Source organism: Scardinius erythrophthalmus (assembly GCF_964197995.2).
Source record: "Scardinius erythrophthalmus genome assembly, chromosome: 6".
Taxonomy (NCBI): domain Eukaryota; kingdom Metazoa; phylum Chordata; class Actinopteri; order Cypriniformes; family Leuciscidae; genus Scardinius; species Scardinius erythrophthalmus.
Window position 1 is genome coordinate 39,330,738 of NC_138226.1, and position 21,831 is coordinate 39,352,568.

The 21,831-nt window shown below is 39.8% G+C and overlaps 2 protein-coding genes across 3 annotated transcripts; one reads left to right on the top strand and one right to left on the bottom strand.

The window, feature by feature from the left end:
* The first annotated feature begins 8,800 nt into the window (after nt 1-8,800).
* Nucleotides 8,801-11,321, top strand: sp9 (sp9 transcription factor). Its single transcript, XM_081367637.1, has 2 exons — nt 8,801-8,913; nt 9,497-11,321. The coding sequence occupies exons 1-2, from the start codon at nt 8,893-8,895 to the stop codon at nt 10,793-10,795; spliced, it is 1,320 nt and encodes a 439-aa protein (XP_081223763.1). The 5' UTR covers nt 8,801-8,892; the 3' UTR covers nt 10,796-11,321.
* A 2,302-nt stretch (nt 11,322-13,623) lies between these two features.
* On the bottom strand, nt 13,624-21,418 carry cirsr (corepressor of RBPJ and splicing regulator). 2 transcript variants are annotated; one of them, XM_081367638.1, is made up of 10 exons: nt 21,192-21,385; nt 20,680-20,774; nt 20,480-20,553; nt 20,243-20,256; nt 18,746-18,798; nt 18,617-18,665; nt 18,372-18,489; nt 15,909-16,015; nt 15,536-15,621; nt 13,624-14,916 (listed from the first exon to the last, which is right to left on the bottom strand). In XM_081367638.1, the coding sequence occupies exons 1-10, from the start codon at nt 21,261-21,263 to the stop codon at nt 14,394-14,396; spliced, it is 1,191 nt and encodes a 396-aa protein (XP_081223764.1). In that variant the 5' UTR covers nt 21,264-21,385; the 3' UTR covers nt 13,624-14,393. The 2 variants fall into 2 exon arrangements, with proteins under 2 accessions (XP_081223764.1, XP_081223765.1); XM_081367639.1 differs by lacking the exon at nt 20,243-20,256 and having other exon boundaries at nt 20,471-20,553; nt 21,192-21,418.
* Between the last annotated feature and the right edge of the window lie 413 nt (nt 21,419-21,831).

Below are 21,831 nucleotides of genomic sequence, written 5' to 3' on the forward strand. Positions count from 1 at the left end.
CCAGAGAGCTTCCAAAGGTAAGGCTGTCTCATCTCACAAGAGCTGTTGAGCATCTATCAGGAAAAAAAGGCCATGACACCTCTATTCCCGTGTCCAGCGGTAATGGCGAGCGAAGAGATCCACTCAACAATAAGGATAAATGCTCGGTATTGTAACCCTGTCCCCATCCGCCTCTCTCTCTCACGGCAAACGCCACATCCACTAATCTGAGCTCTTCTCCTGTAATGGGAAAGTCAATAGCTGCATACAATCAGTAAACAAATTCTGCTATTTTTAAAAAGAGCCTCCGTCTCCATTTTAGTGCCGGCAATTTAAATTATTCTACCGTGTAACACCTTAATTGTGTAAGACAAAGACGATGTCGAGAGCACAAAAGAAACATGAGAGGAGCGTAATTTCTGTGCTGCCACGCAGAGATGACATGTGATAAGCATTGAGTGTGGACCGCTCCGACGACGCCAGATGACAGTTTGTAGTTAGTCGCTATAATAAGGCAGAGACAAACAGTTTGTCTTTAAGCTGTTGTGAATGTCAGCCTCTTAATGAAGATAAAGAAATGCAGTTAAGAGCATATCAAAGCCAAGCCGGGCTGAATTCTCCTCTTGGATTTCATTATTGGCAGTTAAACAACACGGTTTTCATGTTCAGCATTTAAACATTGAGGGTTGCCTTTCAAAGATATTGATCTTTTTGGAGAGATGGTTTCAGTCTGGGAATCTTCATGGGAATGCTCTATTTATTATGCTGTTGTTAGTGACCAGCTCTCTGACTAGCATTCAGGATCATATTAAACTCAAATTGAAGTTTGGTGGCTTTTAGTCCGTGTCTTTAACCATGTACATCTCCAAAACATCTGTTGTGTACAAACATCTCATAAACATATTTAGAATGCATCTTTAGAAATTTTTTTTTTAAAAAGTCGTTTTACATGCAGTCTAAATCATGAACGTCTTTGAGACATCTTCTAAATGTCTATATAACATCTGACAGGAAACGTCTTAGAGACGTATCGCAGCAAACGCTCTAAAAAATACATCTTTCAGATGAAAACACACATCACATAGACGTCTCTGAGAAAGACGACATAGAAATTTGAACTCGATCTCACGAGAAAACGCAACTATTGTTCGAGGTGGCGATTTCGTATAAAATCGTACGAAGTGATTCATACAAAAACGTAAGAGTTTTAGAACTTCTGATCCCGTATGGGAAATAGTTTCCCAAACATTTTACTGCTCAGCCGACATCACTTATTTTTTTCATTTTTAACTATACGTTTTTAAAGGGAGTATAGCTAACTAAACATAGCTATCAAAATGTTGGGGTCAAGAATAATAATTAAAAAAAAAGTATACATTAAGTTGATCAAAAGTGACAATAAAGTCATTTGATAGTTCCTTTACTTTTACCTTCAATTACTTTTTGTTAGTAGCTTGTCTTGTAGCTAACTAAAGAACACAAATAGCTTGACTGAAATACTTTATGGCTAGCAGAAGAAAGTTTGCTCTATGTGTTTAATCTGTTTAATCTGTCTCTGTCATGGTGCAAACATCTTTCTGACCAAAACTACACTCTCTGAATCATGCCAGCCCTTGTGATTTTGTGTTAAGCAACATGTTAAGCCAGCGTGTGTGTGCTCTTTTGTGGATGTATTTCTGCACACCGCTGCGATTGAGTAATTACCATGACAAAGTCATTGCATTGCTCATGGCTGCTGAGATAAACGTGTGTGAGAAGAAACAGGTGCGGTCCCGTCCCGACCTGGCCAGACAGACGCTAGCGCTCATGACTCAATGCCCAACATAAAACTAGTGCGTGACAGGAAGCCTTTACATACCACACACACCTCCTTGACAGAAAAAAAGCCATACATTATATACATCCTACACACCCCGACAGCAAAACCATTAGAGCAAACTAAGACAAGAATCTGGATCACAATATCAACCACTGCTGAGTCCGGGGAAATAAAGAAATAAAAATTGGACATTTAAGGCATTTAAATGTGAATGCCATTGCATTAAATACAATATATATATATATATGAAAGAAACGCAATGGTGGCACATAAAATGAGGTCATCAATATAACAAAATAACTTCGATTAATCCTTTTTCTTTTCTTTTTTCTTCTTTTCACGATTAATCTAACATAAAAGTTTGTGTTTCTATAATATATGTGTGTAATATATATGTGTGCGTGTGTATGAATATACATACAATATGTGTGTACACACACACACACACACACACACACACACACACACACACACACACACACACACATCATATCTTTTATATATATATTCATTCTTGCACCTTAATTGACTGTGTCTGGTGCAGAAAGAAAGCTTTCAGCAGACAGACAGACAGACACACAGTGTGAGACAGACGAACCCCATACCTGGCAGGTGTGTGTGTGTGTTTGTATGTGTGTGTATGTGTGTGTGTGTGTGTGTGTGTGTGTGTGTGTGTGTGTGTGTGTGTGTGTGTGTTGCGAGGGCAAACGGCAGCGTCGGCGGTGCCTGAATTCAGTGTTTTTATCTGGCTCAGTGATGTGGAAGAGGAAGCCTTGAGATGCTGCGCGCGGTTGTGTCGAGCTGACTTCCTGAAAATAGACAGACACACACACACACACACACATACATCACGGGTCTGACTCGATCAGACCCGTCTAAACATTAAAGAACACGCTCACATCGTCTCATTTCCAAAGGAAAAATCATATATATTGGATGATCTGAATTTAAAAGATACTCTGCTATTATTCCAGCACAAAGCCTGATAACAAGGCCTTTAATCCCATAATAGATCTGTTGGATTTGGGATTCAGGGGTAAACTGTTTCAGCGGCCCCATGTTGAGTGGGATGAAGAGTCCTTGGCTCTGGGACCAGTGCCTCGCCTCACCTGCTGCTGGGAATGACAACGACTCAAGAACCAATAGGGCTGAAATTGCTTTAGATTGATGACATACAGGGATCGAGCGAGGTCTTTCACTGCCCGGAATAACACTCCCAATCTGACGGCAGAAAATAATTCAAGGGCACTTTAAGAGTGACCTCTAAAGTACAGAAGAAACCTCTCGGTAAACAGATGAATAAAACACTGGAAGGGCCATCAAATCTGCTTGGACTTGCTCAAGATGAAATTATTTCTGATGGCCATGTCCTCTGTCATAACAACATACAGTCTGTCAGTGTACACACACACACACACACGTTGTTTTCATGTTTTATGCGGACTTTCCATAGACATAATGATTTTTATACTGTACAAACTGTATGTTCTCTCTCCTTACACTAACCGTACCTCTAAACCTGCCCATCACACACACACACACACACACACACACACACACACACACACTAACCCGACCCCTAAACCTACCCATCACACACACACACACACACACACACACACACACACACACACACACACACACACACACACACACACACACACACACACACACACACACACACACACACACACACACACACACACACACACACACACACACACACACACACACAACCGACCCCTAAACCTACCCATCACACACACACACACACACACACACACACACACACACACACACACACACACACACACACACACACACACACACACACACACACACACACAGAAACCGATCCCTAAACCTACCCATCTCACACACACACACACACACACACACACACACACACACACACACACACACACACACACACACACACACACACACACACACACACATACTAACCCGACCCCTAAACCTACCCATTACACACACACACACACACACACACACACACACACACACACACACACACACACACACACACACACACACACACACACACACACACACACTAACCCTACCCATAAACCTGCCCACAAAACTTTCTGCATTTTTACATTTTCACAAAACATCTGATTTATAAGCTGTTTTCCTCACATAGACCAAAAAATGTCCCACAGGGATTTCAGATATTGCCATCTTTGTGGGGACATTTTGTCCCTATAATGTAGAGTTTACCAGGACACACACACACACACACACACACACACACACACACAAAAAGTATACTTAATTTGGCTCTTGATCTATAAAGTATGTTATGATGTATGTGTATATGTAGAGAGAGAGAGAGAGAGAGAGAGAGAGAGAGAGAGAGAGAGAGAGAGAGAGAGAGAGAGAGAGAGATGCACTTGTAAATGAAATACTATAGTTGGACCATGGTTCATTGTTTCAGGTGGAAATACTATGATACTGAATGAATACAATTTACATAATTGAAATGGTACTTTGAAAGTAACCTCAAAGAAAAACAAATATATATATATATATAGTTTGACCATGTTTTTACTACTTAATGGTAATACCATGTCACTGTGATATAGCGACAGCATGCTTCACTGCCATCTTCATGCATGGTATTTCAATTGTAGGCTACTGGCTTTATAGTAGCCCATCATGATAGTGCCATGTAGTTATTTTAATACCGTTTCTGTAAACAGCTACGTTAAATCTATTTAATATAATCAGCTTCTTTCTTTCTATTGGTGTGATTAGTCGCGCGCATCATGAGATCTCCGACGAGTCCAAACGCAATTGGACAGAGCCGTCAGTCACACGGTCACAGCAGAGATGAGCAGTGGTGGACCAGAGCTTCCTCACACACACACACCATCCCTCTGAGCCACAAATTACACACGAGAGCCTCGTCGTGTAGAGTTTGAGCCGTGGATCGACGTGAATCGAGGGATTTTTCACTAAGCACCTGTTGGCGCGAGTGTTTATCTGAGCTGGATCCTGCGCGCGCCACAAACATGACAGGGAATGAGTGTGCAATGACACACACATTTGCGTCTGAGAAACACGACCTAAACATGCTTAAAGAGGCTTAAACAATAACCATGTGTGTTTTCTTTTCCTGTAATAAAAATACCAATGTAACACTTGAACAAACCAAAAAAAAAAAACCTTTAATTTTATTTATTTGTAAGAATTAAGATTTTTCAAAGAAATAATGATAATGTAATCGAATTTATAAATACTGAAATAAAATCACGTGGAGAAAATTGCATGATAATTTTAAATATTCCAAGACGGAACAATAGGAAACGTTAACAAACGCCTAGAGAGAGAGAGAGAGAGAGAGAGAGAGAGAGAGCACATGACATACACATGCAAATTTCGAAGTAGTCATGCATTAATGTGCGCAGTGTCACTGTTGCTCTATTGTGACACGCGGAGAATAGCAGATAACATTCACCGGCCACTTAAGCACAAACACGACATCACTCGCCATGACCTGCTCGCACACAGATCAACCACTGGCTCTTGTCTATACCAGCAAAACACTGGGAATAATCAAATCATAATGTGCACGGGTAAGAGCGGCATGTTTGCATACTGGAATGGTCACAAAAGGCTGTAACCCTAATGATCTATTCCTCCTGTTTCTAAGATGAAATAACGCTGGATGATGCAGAGAGAGAGAGAGAGAGAGAGAGAGAGAGAGAGAGAGAGAGAGAGAGAGAGAGAGAGAGAGAGAGAACTGCGGGCCCGTAAAATGCACCTGACACTGGACATCAACTAAAGCTGTTATGAACGATTTGACAAGTGTTTAATTCGCGACTTTTTTTATTGGTTTAATTGCGCAGTTTCCGAAACTATATTCAAAGCTGTCATGTCGTAAAATTGGACTTTCAGGTGAATTGCGGGTTTACTTGTAACTGAATGTTGCCACATTACGCGGCGACCTGCGCTTCCACGTCTGCGTAAAAACAATATCCAATAGCAATATAAAGGCATTTATGTGTGATATGAATTAGCGAATTTATTAGGCTAGGCTGAATACATTTGCAAATTGAAATAAAACCCCCCACTATCTCATTTCCTTATTCCATATGTCTTCCCTGCTTCCAAATCTAACAACAAAAAAATTATAATAATTGAGTAGAAACTGTTATGGAAAAATGGAAAAGCACAAATAATTCTCTGCTCACTGCGCTTTGTTTTGCGCCAGCAATCCCACAAACCCCCGTGCCCTTACGGGTTTATTAAAACATAACCCAGTTATGCTGCTGTTGCGCGCGCGTTAGATGAAGACTTATTCCTTATAACCACGGTGAGCTCATTAAACATGCTTGAGCCTGTCAACGGACATTACAAGCGTGTGTTTGACTGTCAAAATCATGAAGTGAAACACAGGACATGGTGACCTCGAGCAATGACGCTGTATTTGCAAAAAGCAACTGATATGTGAGTTAATATTTGTTTTGACTCTCTTTGAATTGTTCGAGGGGGGGAACCCAGCCTGTTTGGGGTGATCAAGTGAAGGACCTGTAGTAGAGAGGGATTTAAAATGAGCCAGATTAGTTAATTATCCACAAATGCGCTTTTTCTCTTAAGGGTGGGGACAAATTAATCCCAGCGGCAACCGACAAAAAAATCTCTCCTGTGAAAAGCCCTCTCTCTCTCTCTCTCTCTCTCTCTCTCTCTCTCTCTGTACCAATACAGGGGTTTTGGAGCGGGCCAGACCCTTCTAATGAATAGGTCCGGATTAATCATTCATCTTGTGTTGTTTAACGCTTTGATGGATGCATATCGTCACTCAGTCTCAAGACAATAGATGCACGGCGTTTTGTTCTTACCAAATAAATCACTCACATTGTTTAAGGTACATTGATCAATCTAATGACTTGTAATAGGCTCCTAATTACCACAGAAAAGGGCTCGCAAGGCACAAGCCGGACTGTGTTTTTAAATTCAAATAAGTCCGGTTAGTTAAAAATATAGCCTTATAATATCATGCATTAGATCGGCCTGTAGAGTGGTTTAACTTACATCTCATAATTTGTTCATTTTTTTTTTCTAAAAAATAAATGTGGGTTCAGCAAATAACAAAACGCTATTTTAATTTTAAATATTGATGTTTATTTCCGTCCTCTCTTCATTATAAAATGCGTCTTTATACTCTTGGCCTATTTAACAGCTGTCAGGGGTAATCAATCCTCAATTAATAGAAACTCCTCAAAGTGAATGTATATTAATTGCGAGTAGTAATTATCTGTTTTCATCCGCGTCTCATATTTCGCCCGAACTGTTACATCAGTGTAAAGCTTCGACGCAGCAATTTTTATTTCATTTTCAGCAGCAGTGCGTACATACACATCTAAATCTGTAACCTAAACCTCTCTCTGCGCCTCAGGCCAATTTGTTTATGCTGAACAGACGTTTAATAGTGTTAATTGTTCCTCCGTCAATTTGCAGTGATTGCGGAAATCAAGCGATTTTCGAGACTCCACCACTTGGATTTGAATAAATTGTTTTATATTCCCTAGCTCTCTCCATAGGAGGGAATTTAAAGCGAAGCGCTTTGGAGTAAATTGCATCCAGCCTGACTCGCAGCGTTCAGCCGCTATAATGGAGCATTATTTGGTCATTTTGAATACTGTAATGCACAGCGTTTCGGCGGGGCCATTCTCAAGAAAATTGCTTTAACTTTTAAAAGGAGGCGATTCACTCCAAAGCAGGCCATTGTTACATTATGTCATTACCCTTAAATGTTTTAACAAGCAGCGCAACACGCTGCTATAATGCATTGATCTTTATATATTAAAAAAGAATTTTGAGGGGGTGAGAGAATTTTGGGGGGATAATCAAAAACTATTAATTTTTGAATATCTGTTTTTTTTTTTTTTTTTTTTTATCCAAAAGATATTACATGTTATATTAAAAGTTATAGGCTATTTAGGCTGTCATTTAACGCTCGAACTTTGCATTGAGCATTTCTATTTTAAGTAAATAAAAAAATTAAATAAAAAATGAGTCCACTTTTTTAACGATTTTTGAGGTTTTTGAGTCATGTGCTCGCTGAAGGTATTCAAAGGAAGCGCGAGGGTGAGCGCGCGCACACGCAAACTCTAACCTGCGCCCCCATATCCATCCCTCTCTCTCTCTCTCTCTCTCTCTCACACACACACACACACACACACACACACACACACACACACACACACACACACACAATAAAAGTCTAACACACCTGTTGTGAGATCAGTGGTGCCCCTCCGTCCTCTTCATCTATGTATTCTTGCATTTCAGTGACTGGTTCTAATAAGAAAGTTCGAAATATTTTTAATATTTGGAATCATCAGTAGGCTAAGTTTACAGCATAACCAACAATTGTTAAATTAAAAAAATAAAAGAAAGAAAAATAAACTGACACTGACATTGCATAATATCCTACTTATGACTTCGCATCCACTCAAAACATGCAGCGTAATGTCACCGTATAAATAACGCTAACCAGAAATATCGTCATGCCTTTAATCCGTACATTAAATCACAATAAAACGACCTACAAAATAAACACATCACTAAAATCACACATGGAAGCTGCGAACGGTTGTAAAACGCGTGTGAATTTTAAGGATATCCGTTTGCACATCAACACACGAAACAGATATCATGCATAAAATCAAGATGATACACTTACCATCGGAGGATGCCTATTAAATACCAATATGAGCCGAGCGCTAAAGTCTGTGCAGATACTACGCCTTGATGGCCATAGTTATATATATATAAAAAATGATGAAAAATAGCTGATGGCTTATTACTTGACAGTGGGACCAGTACCCCAGTCATTGATTGACGTGCAGCTTTAGTATTTCTGTCATGGTCGCGTCGCTCATTGGTCGGACGCGACTCGTCGCGCGCTAAGATTGGCTGAGTATCGCAGCCAGCTGTACTTCAAAGCACGCGCTCACTATACAACTCGAGTAGAGAGAGTAAAGCTTCAGCGCGCTGTCCCTCAGTCACACTGGAACACTCACTCATTGTTCTCTTCAACTAGCTGTCTAGGAAAGGCCCTGGATATGGCTACGTCTATACTTGGGGTAAGTAAACATTGACATGTATTTTAATTCGATGCATTTTTTGTGGTTAGTTTCACCATTGCTATTGACATTTCATTGTAGCTTGCTTGCCTTTAAACTTTTCAATGACTTTTATTTGCATTCTAAAAAAAAATAACGATGCCAAAACCTTTATACATTTCAAAACATTTTTTTTTAATTGTCTAGATTTATTAGTACTAGTGCTTTAAAGAAAGCTGAAAATCAACGCGCTGATTTGAAGAGGCGAAAATGAAACAGTTGAAAACTCGAAAACCCTGTTCAGCCAAAGAATTTTCAGGGGGAAAAATAATAATAGGCAAACAATGCAATTTGTAGGAGTGCATTGCTTATTTTTTAAATAAAAATAACAATACTGCAATCATTTAAACGTGAAATTATTTTTAATGGCCTTTTTAAAACGTGACAACTTATTTGAAAACTTGTAGGAAATATTCCCAAGCGAAGCAGCTAATTTTCACGTTTTGGGTGTATTCTTGCGAATGGTTTAGACTTGTTTGCCTTTCAAAACACCCCGACTATGTTGTACAGTCTAGTAAAGAGCATCAACTTTTCATCCAAACAGGAAGAGCCGAGGTTTGGAACTACCCCTTTAGCGATGCTGGCTGCAACCTGCAACAAAATTGGCAACACCAGTCCCCTCACGACTCTCCCCGACTCCAGCGCGTTCTCCAAAGGCGGATTTCATCCCTGGAAAAGATCCTCGTCGAGCTGCAACTTGGGCTCCAGCCTGCCCGGATTCACCGTCGCCACGAGCCGAAGCAGCTCCGGACTAACGAGCAGCACCGGCACCGGCAACAGCGCTTTCTGCCTGGCCTCGACCTCGCCAACCTCCTCCGCCTTCTCCGCAGAATACAGCAGCTTGTTCTCCAACACGGCGAGCGTTTCCTCGCAGGACTCGGGACAGTCCGCCTTCATTTCCAAAGTTCACTCCTCAGCAGAGACTCTTTACCCGCGGGTCGGCATGGCGCACCCGTATGAATCATGGTACAAGTCCGGGTTTCACTCCACTATCTCAGGCGAGGTGGCCAACGGGGCGTCCACGTGGTGGGACGTGCACACGAACCCGGGCTCGTGGCTCGAGGTTCAAAACCCGGCCGGCACTTTGCAAAGTTCGCTGCACTCCGGAACCCCACAAGCGATTCACTCCCAACTAAGCGGCTACAATCCGGACTTCTCGAGCCTCACGCACTCCGCGTTCAGCTCCACTGGCATCAGCCCCACCGCGTCCCACCTCCTGTCGACCAGCCAACACCTGTTGACCCAGGAGGGGTTCAAAACTGTGATCCCCACTTACACGGACGCGTCGGCCACTAACGCGATGATATCCGGCGCCAGCTCGGGGATAGGGACCTCGTCCCGGTCCTCGCGGAGATACTCCGGACGGGCCACATGCGACTGCCCGAACTGCCAGGAGGCGGAGCGGCTCGGGCCTGTGGGCGCCAGCCTGCGGAGGAAAGGACTTCATAGCTGTCACATCCCGGGCTGCGGGAAAGTCTACGGGAAAACGTCTCACCTCAAAGCGCATCTGAGGTGGCACACCGGCGAGAGGCCGTTTGTGTGCAACTGGCTCTTTTGTGGGAAACGGTTCACCAGGTCCGACGAGCTCCAGAGGCACCTGCGCACTCACACGGGGGAGAAGCGGTTTGCGTGCCCGGTGTGCAACAAGCGCTTCATGAGGAGCGACCACTTGAGCAAACACATCAAAACACACACCGCTGGAGGCGGAGGCAAAAAGGGCAGCGACAGCGACACCGACACCAGCAACCTGGAGACCCCCAGGTCTGAGTCTCCAGAACTGATTTTAGACGGGGTAAACCCGCGGGTCACGGTCAAAGACCAGTCTCCGCACCACGAGTCCTGAGCGCGACTTACTGAACGCATTTTCCTCGAGAAAAGGAAACGGGTCTGGACTGGAGTATGCGACTGACTCTCCATTTCTTAGAAAAACGAGCGAGACTTGCATTGGAAAGAGCAAATGAACACTGGCTGTTTCTGCTGCGCACAGACGAACGCTTCAGCTTGATAGAGTCTTCAAGCCTCAGTGTTTTAACGGTGGACATTTGTTGTGGAGTCAGTGTTGGGCAAAAAGAGGGAACTAAAATAACCACGGCTGCCGGTTGAGCTAAATGTGTACATATATCCACAAAAAATAACATGTTATTTTTTTTCCTCCTGTAAATGTTATGATTGTTTTGTGGTGGATCCTGAAATTCAGGGAATTTTTTCTTTCCTTTCGACGCACTTTGTGGATGTCAAGTATGTATGTTACACAGCTATTTAAAATTCATTTAACCTTTCCTTTACCTTGCTCAAAATATATAAATGTTTAATTGTATAAAGTCACGCTTATAAGGCTTTCATTTTGTAATTAAAGGGATTTAAAATCTAAAGCTTGGGTTGTCTGATGCAAAATTATTTGAATGCAAATGTGGCTTCGCTAGTCTAAATTGAATCTGCGCATAATAATTACGAATATATATTTACATTTTTTTTTTTTTTTTTTTTTTTTTTGGAGAGGAAAATAAATATCGGTAGGCTAATGTAGACTCGTTTTTTTTTTTGTCCCACTGGGATAAATCAATAGTTAATTCCCCAGAAAGGCATTTTTGTCCAAATGAATATCTTGTTAAATAGTATTAATTATGACTTGGAGCACATCGCAGCCCCATGTGTCTTGTATTGGCGATTAGGGATTCGTGTCTTATCAAATATCTAATTACTCTCCGAGACATCATTTGTTCAGCAGCTCTTTATCGCACATTTTCCGAGGGGATTCAGTGACAAAGGGCCTCTGAATATTTATTTGAATTGCTCAAATTAACTGCTTAAATTTGCATGTCAAACGGAAAATGTCCATCGAAGAGAGGGCTGAAGGCATAAAGCATCGTTTAGCTTTTATAAAACGCTACTCTTGATTTGGTGTTATGGGAACAGTTTTTTTTTTCCATTCTTTCTTTTTTCTTGCCTTTTCTGGGTGCCACTTTTGAAAGGGGGAAATTGGGAGAGGCCTTATGCAAATGCTGAATTTAAAATGCTCTCGCAGTCAAATGGTCCCTGGCTGTTATTTGAATATCAGTGGCCCTGTACTGAAAAGGTTCAAGGATGCTCTCGGACTTCTTTGTGTTTATCCAGTGCAGCGTCCGATCCCACAAAACCCGGCGGAATAATTACAGCTCGAGCCCTGCCTGGGAACTCGTTAGCTTTCTGTGCTACAAGGTAAATTGACCAGAAGGCAATAGACTAAAATTATTTTCATTTCCTTTTGTGTGCTGGTGGCTGCAGCCTATTCAGGAATAAAAAAATAAAATAAATAAAAAATACACAAATAGAAAATGGTCCATTATCATTTAACGACCTCGTGAAAAACTGATAACATTTTGCAAATAACGAATAAAAACATATGCACAGTTTATAAATCATTAAACTGTAAAATGTAGTGGTCAAATGGGTTTAAAAATAGACAAATACCCCAAAACGCAATTTCCGTATAAGCTAGGCATTGTTTTCTCCAAATAGACTTGCAGGTGTGCAGAACACAATTCGCAGTCTTTTAAAAGTTAATGTAGGATGCAACGATTTTATTGCACACAATTCAAAATTTGTGTTACGGAAATGAGTGCTATTTGGGCGTGAAGGCATTCACGAGCACGCTTTACAATTATATGGTTCTATTAAGGTTTACAAACGGGAGCTTATATGGACAAGATCTAAGTGCTTTTCAGTCTTTTGGAGGCGAATGATGCGCCTGGGGTTGCGGACAGTAGCGCTGTCACTCACGGCCTTTTGTTCGCGTTTTTCTGGAATGCCCTCTGACTGGGCGCGAGGCAAAAGTCAGCTTTGTTTGCGCGCGGTAATAAAAGAGTGATCAAAGAGCAGCGCCGCTCCGGCCGCAGCGCGGGAAACTCAGCCGTGACGATGTGATTTTCCCGCGCTGCCGGAGCGATACCACTCTTTCATCTCCCTTTTGGTCAGAAAATGTGCATCAAGCGCATATCATGTTTACAAATTAAAAGCTTATCGTTATAAATAATTATATATACCAATGCAAATGTTTTACTGTCACATTCAGTGGGTTATTAATATGTTTTCCAGTGACACGCAGAAACTAAAGTAGGCTAGTCAGTGTTAAAATTCCTTTAGCCTAACCCAAAATAATTGAATTGCAATTGAATCGACTTTTTGTTACCTCATGGACAGCCTTGAAGTGAGGGTTTGTTATTTGTTATGTTGAGAAACACACTCATATTTCAGGTATTTAAAAATCATGTTGGTCTTACGTGTATAAAATACATGCGCTCTGACATTTTCGTTGCCAGTATTGCCATATTACCAAATGTATTTTCAGTTTTGAACACCACCACTTCTAAAATGAGGAATAGTTGTACTCAGTTATATTTAAATATCAGCTCGATTTCGCCAATTTGAGAGTTGCTGAACATTCATTTTAGCTAAAGACAATAATTATAATAATAAAGAAGTCACCCTGAATTTATAACAATCACAACTACCAAAATAGACCTCTGAAATTAGCGGAAAACTACAAATCCCATTTAACCAACTAATTTCAGTCTTCTTTCAGACGGATGAGGTTGTAGAGTTGTAACTGGCGTCGAGTTTTAAACCACATTCATAACACCTGTATTTCAGACATCTTTACAGACTGACATGAGGTAAGGAAGGAGCCACAAAAAACATAAATCATAGTTTAATGAACAAGATCGCAAAATAAATCATTCAAGTTATTATGTGTGGAATATATCTCAAGGAGTCAAACAGACATTACATTAGAGGAGGGCTAAATGCTTAAAGAAAAGAGAACATGTGTTGAACTAGGAGGACAGCAAATGTATTGAAAACACTGAAAGACCTGGTGTATAACAGGTTCAGTTTCTACATTCTCATGGCGCCCTCTTCTGGAGAACTTCCCAGAGCTGCCAGAGTGCCAGTCGATGGAAAAACCATTGGGAAAGCCACCCAGAGAAACTATTTACCCAAAACATTTCAGATTCTGTCCTCATTTAGTAACCCTCATGTCAGTCCAAACTCTCATGACTCGAACAGAAAAGGAAATTAAAAATATATCTCTATTTAAACATCGTATTTCGGTACAAGAGAAGTTCAGTGACGTCTATAAAGTTCCTAAAAATCCTTCCCTTCCCTAAAGCTCCTGATACCAAATATTCTCAAGCGTCATTGGCTCTCCGCAGACCAAACAAAACTTCAAGCAAAGGGGAGTATTTACAAGAATAATGACTTGAATCCCACACAAAAGGTATCGTACACCTTTAACTAGATGTGTGTATAGCATCCTTTGTCATTCTGGAGCGATTCAGCTTTAAAGTGTTTAAAAATGGTCAGAGTTTGGAATAACAAGAGGGCGAGTCAATCATGTAAGAAGTTTCCTTTGAATGAATCCTTTAATCTGAGAGATAAGATGATGGTGTGAGACTTCCAGCGACTCATTTCTTCCTCTCTGCATCCCTGCTATCACTCCTGCCCGAGCCCCTCCCTCGTTCCCGACTCGCACTCCTCCTTTTGACGTTTCTATCACAGTTTCTCTCTCGTTCCCTCTTGCCCTTCTCGTGGTCTCCTTTCTCCCTGCTCGTGTTCCTGTCCCTCTCCTTACCTCTCTCCTTCTCATCTCTCCATCGCTGAGGGCTCCTGCTTTTCTCCCTCCTCCTCTCTCTACTCCTGCTCCTGTGTCTATCTTGTCCTCTCTCACTGTGTTTGGGCTGTGTGTGTTCTCTCTCAGAGCCGCTGCCGTCACTGGACGAGTCCCTCCTGCTCTTGCTCTTCTTCTTCTTGCTCTTGCTCTTGTGTTTCTCCTCCTCAGAGTCGCTGCTGCTGTCACTGCTGTCTGAGCAGCTGCTGGATGAACTCTCACTCTTGGCTGGCTTCTTTTTCTGCTTCTTTTTGCTCTTCTTTTTGTCCTTTTTACTCTTCTTCTTCTTCTCTTTTTTCTTTTCCAGACGGTCAAGTTTTCTAAAAGGAAGAAGGGGACGAGAGTTATAATTATAATTCAAAAGTGTGGGGTCAGTAGGTTTATCTTTCTTTTATTAATGCTTTTATTCAGCAAATAAATTAGCCAAAAGTGGCAGAAAAGACATTTATAATGTTATAAAAGATAAATATATACTGTTCTTTTGAACTTTTTTATTAGACGAAAAAGCCTGAAAAAAGTATCAGTTTTCACTAAAATCTAAATGTTTCTTGAGCATCAAATCAGCATATTAGAATGATTTCAGAAGGATCATGTGACACTGAAGACTGGAGTAATGATGCTGAAAATTCAGCTTTGATCACAGGAATAAATTACATTTTACTATATATTCACATAGAAAACAGTTTATTTTACATTACAAAAATATTTCAGTTTTTCCCGTATTCTTTTATATTCTTTGAAATTAAACTAGTTTATAAAGAATTCAAATGACAGATATTATCCTTAATGTCTTAGATGCACAAAATATTTAAATATTGATAATATTACTAAAATTAATAACTTCGTTATTTATAACAATTTATATTAATAGTAATTATGATCAATTCGATTATTATGAATATAGGCGGTTGTGTGTGTGTAATAAATAATGAATCACACCTGAGTAATTTCTGTTTCTGTTTGGTGGACAGAGATTTCAGGAACTCCACCTCAGGGTCGTCTTCTTCCTCGCTGGCCACAAAATCCTGTAGGCACAACAACACACATTAGCAAACACAACACACACTGACCATACATACACAAGAGGCCAATCAGAAAGGCACTTTTGTGCAGAACCACAGAGTGAAATCCAACATGTCTCGACTCTCTTGTAATTGTAGTTGTTGGTCTCATCAGTTCTAGTCTAACCGTTCAACCGGCGGGAACGGCTTGTGAGCCGCCCGTTCAATAACTGAACGTTTTTCTGCAATCACACGCTGAGCTCCAGACATGGATATCACGGGTCATATTTGGCCAGGGTCCGGGATATTACCTGTGCTGGATCAGTCATGGTGGCGTCCCTCCCAAGGACACATTTCTTCAGCGCAAACCCACTGTTTCGCATCTCTGCCATTAACTCGGAGGGGTGCATCGACGGACCTGTTAGGACAAATCACTCTTTCAGAACAAATAATGTGTGATCATTCCCCCCCTCGGAGCCATGCACACTACGGGCTTTGTTAACACACAAAGACGCAGCAAATCAACTCTCTTGTCTCCCAGCTGGGTAAGGCGTGCAGTGTTATTCTGCAGAAGCAGAGGTTTCATCCAATCAAAACAACAAATAATATTTCCCACCAACACGAGATTAAGATCGATCTCTGCTCTGCAGAAACATGCATATTACTGAAGTCCTGCCAGCTCTCAGGAGACAAACCACACACACACACACACACACACCTTTACCACCTCGAAGTTTAGGGGTTACTCAGTTCAGGGATAACATTCTGAGATTAGCATTTTCTCATGTTGTTCCAAAACTTTTTGTTCATACTACAGGCTCAACAACTTTTTGTTCCCAATGTTCTTCTAAATATCTTCTTTTGTGCTCCACAGAAGAAAATAAGTTGGTAAAACTTAAGTTGAGGGTCCAATTCTCACTATTAACTAGTTGCTTATTAAACTTAACTACCTAGCTAACTATTACTAAGCAGTAATTGGGAGTTTATTGAGGCAAAAGCTGTAGTTAATAATGAGAATTAGACCCTAAAGTGTGACCAAATTATAGATTTTTTTCCTCGCAATTAAGAGAAATAATCCAGAATTACGAGTTAAAAAAGTCACTCTGAATTCTGAGATAAAAAGTCGCAATTCCTAGAAAAATTTATTTCTTACAATTGGGACTTTATAACTCACAATTGTGAGAAATAAAGTCAGAGTTGTGAGATAAAATGTCAAAATGACCTCTTTATTTTATTCTAGGGCGGAGACAAGCTTCCACAGCCATCCCTATATTGATATATAGATTAAATAGATTACACTATATAGATTTCTGGGACCAAATGCCACATGCTTCAAGTATTACAAGGGGTCAAGGTTTGGTAAAAATCATTTACTAATATCATATAGTCACAAATATTTTATTAGATTATAGAAGATAATCTGAAATCTTCAAGTGTGACATGTTTGTCTGCTGTTTGTCACATGGCATTTATAATTCAGGTGAGCTGCTCAAAAACACCTGTATTCAGAACTTTAGGTGAATGGGAAGCCATAGGAGCTTTGTATTCCAGATATTCTTGGTGTTTTATTGGACATTGTCGCCACCTACAGTTCTGAAAGTGTATCTCATCTACAGGTAGAGAAAACCTGCATTAAAGACCTCTGTGGTGAAAATCACTGCAGTTTTTAATGAATGTCTTTGTGTTTGTGTTTTTAATATGCTTTAAGACAGGGGTAGCCAACCCTGCTCCTGGAGAGCCACCTTTCTGCAGTCTCAAGGCACTTGATGTTGATTTCTCTTCCAGTCTCCCGAGATTCCTTCATCTGAATGATCTTGAAGGCAGCATAGATCTATCCATGGCTGCCTCTGATATCCCACAATCCTGTGACCGACCGTGACCATAAAGCTAAAAAATAAAGATGGCTTCTGAAAGTTGTGGTTGGGTTGGTGGTCAGTTTGTGTTTTAAATGTACGTTTTTAAGCAATGTTATCCACTTCTGATGTCATTTCTTATGTTTTCGGACGTAGCCACTGACCGGTTATACCTTGAACACCATGATTAGCTGGTGTAAATTCATAAGTCGACACCATTGCTGAGTATTTTCTCCTTAAAACTGCAGTGAACCAAAGACAGTCTCAAAAACACAGTTTGAGGTTGCCAAACATGTGACCAATACCGTTATGTGTCCGACATAGTAGAGAGCGATACATAAAACACATGACCATTCTGATACATCGATTTGTAGACGTCTGTGTAATTCACTCTTCCTCTTCTTCTGAATCAGTTTCAAACATGTATGGCTGAATTAAACCAGTATTATGTAGCATTTACTACAGTTGACCGAGTTGATCAGGTAATGCGAGTTGCTGTTATTGAGTGGAGGAGGGGCTAATTTGCATATTCATGAATTCCTTGCATATTCATCCACATATCCTAAATGAAGAAGGGTGTAGAGTTACATTCAAGCTATTTTAAAGTCCCAGATCTGATTGGTTACAAGGTAGTTTGTGACGTCAGAAACGCCAGCGATTTCAAAGCGTGTTTTTGAGACTGTCTTTGGTTCACTGCAGTTTTAAGGAGAAAATACTCAGCAATGCTGTCGACTTATGAGTTTACACATGGTTTGTCTTAAAGCGTATTAAAAACACCACTAGACACATAAACAACATTAAAATCTGGATTTTCAGCACAGGGCATGAAGAAACTATCCTTCAGTTGAAATTGCGGGTGCCCTGAGAATCGTCACCGCCTTTCTCGCCCTGATCATACAGACAATAAGGGAATATCAGTACCTGCTTCATCACTGGGCATCGAGCTGGCATTGATCCCCGACAGGCCGAAGAGGGGACACTCACGATCCGTGTTCACATGACCCCATTTGTGACACTTAATGCAGCGCACATTACGCACCTACAACAATTCAAGAACAAGAAAACAAGCACAGTGCACACACGTTCACTGCATTCAGACATTTGTGGATGAGCAATACCTGGTAATCTACATTTATGAAGGTGAATAACACAAAATTAAACATCACCTGAATGCCAAAAGGCTGATCTCGAATATTCATGTCATCCTTTGCATACCTGATGAGTAAAATATGAGTAAGAAATACATAAAAGTGCAAATTTGAGATCAAGCATCACTTATCAGCTAGTGAACTTACTTTTCACGAGGAGCTACTTTCTGCCACTCAAACTTGTACTCGGATTCTCCTCCCTAAAGATGAGAAACGTGAGGTTGACATGAGCTGAAACTAGAAGATGCCACTAGAATAAGCTTTCTTTACCCCCTAAAGCCTGACATATGAAATAATAAACAAGAACAATTTGTTGAACATTTAGACAAAATCTGAAAACAAATCAATGAGTTTTCTTTGTTGTTGAGCGTCATATTTGATACATCAGGCTGGAGCTGCACGATTCTGAATAAATTGAAAAAAAATCTCAATTTTTTGTTTAAAATAGAGATCGCGGTTCTCAATTAACAATTAAAAAATAACGTAATTTACTAGAGGTTCTGACATCATGTTAAATGCTGCAGTCTATTTGAAAAAATATTTAATTTTTCATTTTTTTTCAATTAGCTTGAGTGAATGATTCAATGACTCACTCAAGACTTCACTTGTTTAATTACTGGATGAATCAATGTTTTTGAACAAATCTTTTGAATGAATGATTCAAACACATTTCTAACAGTCACTTGTCGCCACCTACTGGAGTAAGGATGTAAGTGATACAATATTTATCTGAAGCGCCAAGTTCTTTCCAAAAGGTCATTTCCTACCGTAGACATACAAATGAAGTATAAACTTTCATCCCAGTACTTCAGTGATAATCTGAATTAATCCGTTTCATATCTATACATGACGACTGCTGTCTTTGGATCAGCGGCAGCGCCAAAACAGATCTGAATATTCGCTGTGATCATATTCAAAGGTTTAATAGATGCAGGCGTATCGTTGTCATTTAGGAATGAGATCACATGGGTTTTTGAATCAAGATCGAGATCTTTTAACAATTATTTGTGCAGCTCTACATCAGGCTTGATATAGGAGAGTATGGAGCTCATCCTCCAGGAGGACAAAACACTTCAATTTTCTCCAGAGGCACAAACTGAGCAGAAATATGCAATTTGCTGCTGATATATATATATATATATAATGGCCAAAAAGTAAGATGAAATTCTGATGCTTGTAATATAAATCAATGAGATCTTTATACCAGTATAGCAGATTACTTACATAAAATGCAAATAAATATCAGTTGTCACTCTATATCTGCCAATAATGTGTCTTGGTGAGATGATATTTAAATGCTTAGTTTTATGATCAAAGCTCTGTAGTTTAAAAACATATAATGCCATGCAAAACAATGATGAACACATAAACCTTCCTCAAAAGCCTGATAGATCATATTTGATACATACATTTCATGATTTTAGCATGATTTTTCTAAAAAATAAAATAAAGTATGCTTCAGTCCAGAAAATGGTAAATCTTGTAAGTAGGCTAAATCTTGAAATATTACTAACAATATCAAAGTTATTCTTACGTTTACTTTACATAAAATCAGTAAAGATTTCAAAGCAAAAAGACACGTGAAGCACAAGCTGAAGCTGGAAGTTTATCACCCGCAAACTTTAACATGGAAATGAACTTTACCTCTTTTTCCTCCTCTGCAGGAAGTCGGTGATGATAGAAAGAATAAAAAAACAAATGATTATTTACACTTGAACTTATTTTTCTCAGTTTTTTGATTTTCTAACAATTTTGATGGATTCAAATCTTGTATGTCTTGAGGTTTAGCAATGATTTGCAAGCGAATGATCGGTTACATTATTTTAATAACTTATTCAACAGTTTTTTTTTTGGACAACAACCGGTGAAAACGTTTCTGACCTTTAGATGCTCCAGGAGGCGCTTCATACATAAAATTAAGGCCATTTTTCACACGATCGTCTCCCATCAGCAGTCTGGAACATAAAACATCCAACAGGACCATTTCAGTTTCCAGGTAAATGCCAGACACTTTCCACAACATCATCAGCAGCGCGAGAGACTGAGACCCAGTCCTGTCTGCTGGTTTGGGCTTCTCTGACCTGTTGTTGTACGTGTCCTGCTCCTTCAGGTAGGCCTGCATCAGATCCTCCTGCTGCTTCTTCTCGAAGGTTAACTTCTGCTCTGCGATCCATACCTGATGAAGAACCAAAGTGATGAAGAGTTAAGCACCTCAGATACACCAGTTTGTCTCTCAACCTTCAAATTAAGGAGCCTGTCTTCTTCTGGAAACATCTGACACTAGACTCTGTTTTCTATATGATTATTAACCGAGCAAACTAACAAACATATCATGTGTTTGTGAATAAATACTTGTGCATATTCATAAACAACCAAACATGCCGTGAGATCTATACAGTAAGTTAGTCAAGATTTGAAGTGGATCAAAACCTTTCTTCAAAGTTAGACATGAATTTTGAACAACTTTGATGAACTTTGTTGATCCACTTCAAATGTTGGCTACTGTATATATAAACAGAAGATCTGAACTAATGATTGACTCCAGAGCAATAGTAACTTAGCTTGCTAGCGAAAACCTCCCGCTTAACGGTACCTTCTTTATGTTGGATTTTGATGCAGGATGAAAATCTTTCTTGCACATGAAATTAGCAAAAGATTTCCCCATGTTTGAACCCCAGCTTAACGACCAAGATGCTATTAAAAACCGAAGTTAGCGTTTTTCGTCGAACAACAACAAAACACCAGCAGCGGCGCTTCTTTATGACGCAATCAAAACCGCACACATCCGGGATCTTCCATAATATAAGCTGCTACTTCTATTAGCTAAATTTCGCAAACATCAATTAAAGAAGCCTTCATGTTCAACAATACATACAACAATATATAATTTGAAAAAATAAAGCTCTAACATGTGTTAATATCTGTGAACATTTTAATGTTTTTATTTACATTTTTATTTGTATTCATTTGTATTTATTTATTGTTTATTCTAATGCACCCCTGGTTTTATTTGTTAATCATTAAAAGTTATTAAAAACATCCGGCTTTTTTCTAATGGTTTTATTTTAGTTTAAATCATAAAACATGTACACATCGTACTTCGAAAGGAATACAGCATCAAAAGGCAACCATGCACTTCATTTTTAGTAATTTTTATAATATTATTTAATTTATGTAATTGTATTTGCACTCCTGTACTATATATTTTATAACATGTTTGTTTATTTATTTAT